The sequence below is a fragment of the Pleurodeles waltl genome, chromosome 5 (assembly GCF_031143425.1).
Source record: "Pleurodeles waltl isolate 20211129_DDA chromosome 5, aPleWal1.hap1.20221129, whole genome shotgun sequence".
Lineage (NCBI taxonomy): Eukaryota > Metazoa > Chordata > Amphibia > Caudata > Salamandridae > Pleurodeles > Pleurodeles waltl.
The window spans coordinates 615,270,797-615,279,283 of NC_090444.1; the positions used below are offsets into that span (position 1 = coordinate 615,270,797).

General features: G+C 39.6%; 1 protein-coding gene across 2 annotated transcripts in view; it reads right to left on the bottom strand.

The window, feature by feature from the left end:
• SDCCAG8 (SHH signaling and ciliogenesis regulator SDCCAG8) overlaps window positions 1–7,219 on the bottom strand; it is a 1,349,628-nt gene extending 1,342,409 nt beyond the window's left edge. For both annotated transcript variants that reach the window (XM_069234464.1, XM_069234463.1), the window contains exon 1: window positions 7,034–7,219. In XM_069234464.1, the coding sequence (XP_069090565.1) occupies window positions 7,034–7,094 (61 nt within the window). In that variant the 5' untranslated portion in view covers window positions 7,095–7,219. The remainder of the gene's footprint in view (window positions 1–7,033) is intronic.
• Between the last annotated feature and the right edge of the window lie 1,268 nt (window positions 7,220–8,487).

The window sequence follows — 8,487 nt, forward strand, 5'->3', positions numbered from 1 at the left end:
TGTGCCTGTAAAAGACATGGACTGTAACTAGGAGCGGTATGGAGAGGAATTCCAGTGTGAAATGTTATTCCTCTGAATTATAACAGGTCCACTGTTCCTGTAACAGTAGTCACATAGTGCAAGAACAAAGCCGACTTTACTGGCTGGAAAATCCTGCAGGTAAAATCACTTTGGGAAAAGGCTGAATTGTAGCTAGAACCCTTTTCATAACCCCTGGTCAAACCTCAGTCAAGACCCAGGGACAGCCTTACATGATACTCTCTGGACGCCAACATTCTCCATTCCTTCCTTCACCCTCCTCAGCCTCTCCCTCCACCTCGCCTTACAACAGACCCCTGCACATCTTTACCACAACCCCTTGCACACAGCAGGTGGGAAATTTGTGAATTAAACCACACAGGAAAGTGGAATACTGCTTGCTAAATCTTAACCCACAGAGTAAGTCCCCATTGTGCGGAGTTTAACTAGTAATTGCACAGTACTTATGGGTTGTTACAGCACAGTACTAATAATTAATGGTGCGGAGTTTTTACCATGTGAGCATTGTGCAACTTGTAATTTGTGCCATGGTGGGCTACCTAAAGCAGCTACGGATGGATCAACAAGGGTGAAACGCCCAGTTATCACATCCAAGAAAATCTACAAATACATTGCAGGGGTACTACACCAAAATGTAACTTCAACCAAAAGACTAAGGATACAAGATTCTACCAGATTGTAACAAAGAGGCAGTGATATTATATTGTATTGTCATCTGTACAGCACTTTCCTAACCGTTGGGAGGCCCAAGATACATACTTGGTGGAAAGAGTGTTTTTTTTTTCTCTCTTAATGTTTCCAATGCATTCATAACATTAGGCTTCATTTTAACTAACACTGAAAGAAAACAATGCTATGTTCCATCAACAGGTTTTAACACTGATTCTAACTGCACTATCCATGGGTAGCTCCTGTCATCTGTGAGCTTTCTTAGCCCTGAATTATATATAGGTGCAGACACCTCTTTCCTCATACTTTCCACCCACACTAGTAAGCATAGCTACATATTTGTTTATGACACAGTTTCTCCCAACCATAGCCACCCACTTAAATACTTCAAACACAGGCCAGACTTCCCTCACGCACTTCTGTCTGTCAGTTAGATTTCAATAATTAATGAACCTAGCCCTCGCTCATTTTCTCCTCAAATTCAAGCACAGGTACAGCAACAAAAGTTATTAAATGTTAAAACTAGTCCTGAAGCATAACAAAAAATACCTCTCCATACACGCCGCTCAACAAATATGTACAGTTCCAACTATGGCACTCCAAAGTACCTTGCTACCCCACCACAAAGACATGTTGATGCATCATTAAGCACTGTATAAATATGACTCCAATACAACATATTTAAACCCTACAGCAGTGTGAGGCCATACTAATGGCAACAGAGAGCTACGCAAATCCTTGTTGAAATAACATGTCCATTCCTTCTCTAAACATAAAGACTTTACTTAAACCTTGGTTCAACGTTGTGTTCTAAATTCCGATCCATTTGAAAATGGGTATTTGCACACAGATACGAATTCTGAGATATGCATCAACTACCACATTCTGCAATTTTCTCCTGACATCTCTAAACTAAGCCTGGTGGAATCTATAAGGATGAAATGCTAAGACATAAATACAAACATTCAGCAATCATTGTAGTAAACTGATTCCATATGGTGGGAATAATTCTGATGTGGGGAGCTAAGAAGAAGTTAAATATGTTACTCATTCAATACCACACACCAGGGTGGCATCACTTCCTGTATGCACTAACTTTCACTCAAATTCTATATAACTTGAAGTGATAGCCTTAGTATGAAAATCTGTCTTTATGCTCAAATCACAATGTGATTCCCAAAGAAGGTACAAAGTTTATAATATAATACTTTCAGATTGGGTAACCAGAGCCCATCTAATATGCCTATCTGTATACCTCTTGTAACTTTATAGCTTCTAATATCCTAGAAAAGGTATGTCCATTCAAGACTTCAAAGTCTTTTTGTGAGTTTGTTACACCTGCTTTTACCTTCATATTTAACAACTGTTTTCATCTGGCACTATTGCTAGTGGATGGAAGAAAGGGGTTGTTAAACTTCTTTTGAAGAAGCTAAACCTGGACTATATGGCACAGCCAACTGTACGCTCATCCTTGTTTGCTAGCCGTCACTAAAATTGGTGAGAAGTTCTGGCTCCCTGGCTTTCTAAACATCTTGAAGAGCACCAGTTACTAGTTGTTAGCTGAATGAGTTTAAGGCTTGGTTTAGGAACTGAGAGTGCCCATGTCGCTACAATGAATGAAGTCAGGCAAGATTAGAGTGATGGCATTTCCACCTGCGCCTTCCTCTCTCACTGACCTATGTTAACACCTTTCCGAGTCAGCTATTTAAAAGCTTCAAGGTGTTCAGAATATGGCACATATTGATAGGTCCTCTGAGACTCGATGTAAGCTGCACTGGTTGCAGTTTCTAGAAGGGTGGGGTTACAGGGTGCTCTGCTTTACCCACAGCGCTTATTACAAAATAATTGCTTATTTGTTTTTCTCCCAAGTTTAAGTGATCTCTTCATTTTGGCTATTCTGTCCTGCTCAGTCCCTCGATTTAGAAAGGCTCAGTGGGGGTAGGAAGGGTATAGGGGCATCTTGTTGCTTCCTCTATTTGGAATGCCCCCTGTCTTGGCCTGTACAAAATAAAGGGCCATTCTATGTTTAGGAATGGTCTTAAAATGTACATCTTATCTGATGTTGTCAGTCAATTCTGCGCCAAGATGCCTTAAGGCGTTTGTAACACTTTCTAAGTAACAACTCAACACATATCTTGCAGGTACAAATTTTCAATGCGTTTACTGTATGCCCTCAAGCACTAAATGCAGGGCTATTGGCAACTTTAGAAGAAGTCAAGCAGTAATGATGGGCTGTGGTTCTTGTGCGTTGGTGATGAAGCATTGTCAGCTGAGGTATAGCTCAGGTGTTGGATGCCTTACAGATAAACTGGGAAATAGTTCAGCTATGTGAAGCTTTGACATATCATTTATGTCTAACCAGAAACATACCTATGCCACCTAAAGCAAAGACCTCTAGGATACTTTTCTCAGATTGCATTGCAAGACGTATAGAATTTGCTTTAACATATGCCTTTTGATGTTAAAGAAAGCCTGGGCCTGACAACAGCAGAATAACTCTGATATTAGGTAAAACAAGTGAGAAATACAAAAATACTGCACAATGAAAACAAAACTTTGTGCACTTTTTGTTCCAGTGTTCCTGTGACAAACTGGTAACTATGTTGTCTGCCTGGTACCTCCCTAGAACTCCATTCAAGTTGCTCCTTTCTCTACTTAGGCCAGAGTGATTGCTATAATTAGCATACACCAGTGGTTCTTAACCTTCTGATTTCTGTGGACCTCCACTGAATCACTACTGGAAGATAGGGACCCTCCGACTAAGCAATGTGTACAATTTGAACCTAAAAACTATTCAGAAAAATACAGAAGCAAAATTCATCAAACAAATACACAAATTATGGGATATTTTATTTAATTGATAAACAGAAAAATATCCCAAAATCAGCTTTTTATGAGGTTGGAGTTTTTCAAAATGTTTTATCTCTAAATGACAAAGTGATACATAGATTGTAGTATTTTCCTTTGTCTATTTTCGCTCTTAATGCAGTCTATTTCTGTTGGCACATGGAAGTGCTTCTATTGAAGCCACCAATCACCCATAATATATTCCATTTGTTGTACTTGGCAGCGTCATCTTGATTATTGAGAGCAGCTCAACTTAATTTTTGGCTTCCAATTTCAAATTAGTTTACTATATTTTGGGGGTAGGTGAGCCAACAAATTAACAGCAAGAGGCAATCCAAAGCTGATCCAAGGGTCTGGCACCGATCTTAGAACACAAGTTCAGCCCTTAAAATGCTTAAAATGTTTCCTATGTAAATCGTAAAGCAAGTATGCTAGAATGAAGAAATAAGGTTTTGGTGAAAGAAAATAATAGTTGACAAAGATAACACAGTTTAAGCAGTGGAAGCAGCTATTTATCCAGGTTTTTCTGGGTTCATTGTGTACAAATCAGAAACTAAATGGGTATCTACGTATTTTTCATTATGTTAAGGCTTTGTTTTTATCTGTTGCGCATTTATCTGCAGTTTTTATATAGCGCCAACTCGACCCAAAATGCTAGTTACTTTACAAAAGGTCACCGTTCATTGTTTATAAGCACAGGAATATTAAGCTTTTTGCCCAGAATCACAACAGCCAACACCAAGACTTGTACCTGGTTTACTAGAAACAAAGTCGACAGCTATTGTTGTAAGGCCACATCCAAAATACAGGGAGGTGGGCAGGCAGAAGCCACATGAAAGATTGGCTCATTATGGGTTCAAGGATCTAACTGGACCTTGAGCTGAGCCAGGCTTCAGGCTTGAGCTTTTAGTGGCTCGCCCACCTTTAATACATTTACAAAAGGTTTTGTTTCACTTTTGATAGAGATTAGAGATTATATATATATATATATATATATACACACACACACATACACACAACCTGTGAATACTGCATTTTCTAAACAACTCCAGATGCCCAGGAGTCCATGGACCACACGTTAAGAACCACTGGTATATAAATTTAGGAACAAAATTTATAGAGAACAAGTTAATTCTACTTAAAATGATTTATGTTAAATCTGTAACAAATGTCGCATTTAGAACATACGTTGGCCTTGAAGGATTAAAAGAAGAAAATAAAACATTTTAATTTTAGTGAATTTCAAACTATGTACTTGGGGCTTCCGAACAGAATTAGAAGTTTGGGTATTGTTATTTTAACATATGCTATTAGGAGGCACTATTTCTGTGGAGTTATCTCTTTGCAGAACGTTGTCCTTTAGCCACACTTTCTATGTGCTTTCGAGTTTAAAGGCATGTTTGTAACCTATGCATGCCAGAACACCATTTGTTACAAAGCTATTTCAAGGCAATTATCTTTTTTTGCAATTCTTTAGGCCTGGTGGCTTTCTGAATGGAAATAGCTTGGTCATCTCAAAAGAGAATTGTTTGACATGAGGTGCTAACAACTATTTTTAATTTAGATTAGCACAGATTTCTTCCAGAAAAATTAACAGACTGATTTTGCCAGCTGATTGATATTCATGTAATCAAGCTCAGGAGAAACAGCAGATGCACTAAGAATAAAACCTGAGACCTAGCAGTGTACTGATATTTGTGTTTTGACCACTGACTCCTTGTTGCACTTAGCTTAGCTGCCCATTGTCACATTAGCAAACACCAGCTACAGACTCCATTTTGTATTTAGCTTAGCCTTAGCTTCACCACCACCTTAAAAGCTGCAAGTATTTTTCCGTGCTCAATATGTTATGCAATATGTTTTTACTCTACATGTTCTTTATCATCAAAGGCTAAGGCATAACATGGGGGAAGTAGGCTGATAAGAATGTGCTAGGATGAGGTTTATGTTATGGAAGGGAACGGTTTGGCTTTGGGAAGAACATCTTGGGAACCTGGCCAGTTCCAACATGTTCCTTTCAAAACTGACCCGAAGTAGCCAGCCTTTTGCGGAGCTGGAGGGGTTTTCTAGAAACCTCCTCTGTAGCTTGTTTAAGATATATAGGAGAACAAAGATTGACGGTGAAGTGATTCAGAGACCTCTGTCAGGGTCAGGACCACGATGCCTGTCATCCTTCCCGTAATGGTAGATCTCTCTCTTTCTCTTCATAGTCGATCTGAGGTCAACAACTTAATGCCCACAGGAGAAAGATGAAGATTATTCCCATTATTTGCTGTGCATTGTGTATATATATATATATATATATATATATATATATATATATTTGTGCCTTTGCATATATATTTGCTGTTTATAGATTGAAGATTCTTTGTACATGTTTTCATTTAATTGTTGCACACATTTTAAAACGTGCACTTTCGGTTGTACTGTCCTTCCTTTACAAGCCTTGCAGAGTGATTTAATAAATGTATTCTCTAGACTAAGAGGTGCATTCCAGTGATTCTTTTCAGTGTGTGTGTGTGTGTGTATTTCAGCTAGGTCAGCATTGAAGCAAAACAGGCAGTCAGTCAGTCACACATCCCAAAATCAGCTGCATTAATCCAGTAAGCTCAATGTTATCAGACAAGTACGTGTGCAGTCTCAAACAAGCATTTGTTGCATTTTCCCCGATGAGCAGGCAGCAAAATGTACCTTTAGTCAAAAGGCAGAAGCATGTTTCTCTAAATAAATGGAATTAAAAATACATGAGTTCTTAGTCAATTCATAGAAGGAATTTTGGTAGAATTGTCAAAAAGGGTTGTAGTCTTTAACTAACTTTGATTTCTGTCAGTAGTTTACAAACATTGTTAAAAATTCACTAACACGTTTGCCAAAACGTTTAAAACTTAGTGTGTTCCTCAGATTTTAGTGTTGAATCTAAGGATGGTTCTGCCCCATTATTTGAAGTGTTACCCCATCGCCTTCGGCTGGCGTATTAGACCCCCTGATTACGCCCAACCTTTCCCTCTCCTCATTAGTAATGACTTGCACCTCATTAGTAATAACTGTGACAAGGGCGCGAGATGGACCAAGACTAATGCAGATTACAAGTAAGTGACAGAGCCATTTCTTTCTCACCTCAACCCAATATAAACCATTTATAACTAGTCAACTGTAAATTTGACTTGCAATAAGAAGTTTAACACGCTTAAACGGATGCGCGAGTATGCTTTGTGAGGTGTGAAACAAGCTTCATGGGTACGTGTACACCTATAACAAAACGGAAACCTCAGCCGTGTCACGGATTGTCTGTATTAATACGGTTACGCCTCATATGCACAGTGCAAGTGTACAAGTAATTTTGCCAGTTTAAAAAAGCACGACTCTTTGGGAAATACAGCTCTAGTGTTGCTCACTTTTACTTCCTTGAGATAAACATTTTAAAAGTGCCGCCTTTGCGGAAGTATTCGGTGTGCAGCGCGCACGTCACTCCCCTCACCTCTAAGATCTCGCTGATACTCCTCCAAAGATTGCTCCGTGTCTGAATCACAGGACTCCATCACATGTGTTTCTTTTTGGTACAACTAAACGGTCAACTGTAAATCCTTCAAATCTCCAGCTATGGTATCGCTGTCTCGCCAGCCACAGAGAATAAGGCATTGCGGGTGTCGTAGTCTTTACTCGTGTCACATTTCGACGCAAGTGACGCCACGTTGCTTTATCTTGGACTAACGTTCCCAGAAGTCAGTGGGCATCAACGCGAGCCAATGAGTCAGAGTGGCGGCTGTGGAACGCAAACAAATGTTGCCGTGAAGTTGCCAGGTCTGATTGCCTCAACAAGACCAACTAATCTTAAAAATAAGCCCAAAACAGGATCTAGCAAAGGAAGCCTATGAAAATAAAATTTCATGAAAAACGAATACTAACTAACGTTGTAGTCTCCCTCGAGTTATATAAAACGAAACAACGTATTATATTTTATTGAAAGTATTACAATTTGCAGATATAATTTTTGATTTACATGGCCCAAGCATATTAACATAAAACGGACGCGTGTCTGCGTGCGCTTGCTGATGTTTGCTGAACTAGACTGGAGATTTTGACCTAAGCAGTGACAGCCTTGCACACTGTTTTGCAGATCACCCACATGATGAAGTGCTTAGAAAATGATGGGAATTGCAGAAAACATTTTAGAAGAGAAAATTGGGAGATTTATAGAAATAAATCTGGAGAATGTATTCCACCCCCCCTTTGACTTCTATTGGGCCTGAATCTGGTAACTGTTATGTATGGGATTTGCAGCAGAATTGGATATTAGATATGCAAGTGTATGTTTTTTTCCTTACCTGTCAGTAGCACTGAAAAACCAGTATGGCAGGCAGAGAGAGTGTGATTCAAGTGCTGTATATTGGCCTGCAGGAGCAGGTTACTGGCAGTCCATACTCCGAGTTACACAAGACCAAGCCCTGTTGCTAGAAGCCTGCAGAGGAATTGGGTTTTTACATGCAGGAATCAGGAGGCGGGAGAATAGTCTTAAATCCCCCATCTTTGCGAGCATCTCACAGGCCCTCCTGCCATTCCTTATTTCCCCTCAATTATATACACCAAGACCTTCTGTGGTGTTAAAACGGCTGCAGTTTATTCACATCACATGCTCATTTCTTGGGCTACAATGTAAGGCATTTTCATAACAGGTTATACAGTGTACACCTTATACGTTAGTGTATATTTCTAACCATAACTTGCCTAATCCTGCAATGCATCATCCTTACAGTCATACTGTCTCTTTAAGGTTGTTAAAAATCACTTTTCAACTGTCGTGACAGCTCTACTTCTGTCACTTACTTGGTACAGCGAGTCCCAGTTTCAAGGCTTCAACTTGCTACAGATTGTCTGGCGTTCGTGGCTCCTTGTCCATGCCTGGGCTTTAAGTGCAGTGTCCGGCCAGTGCTG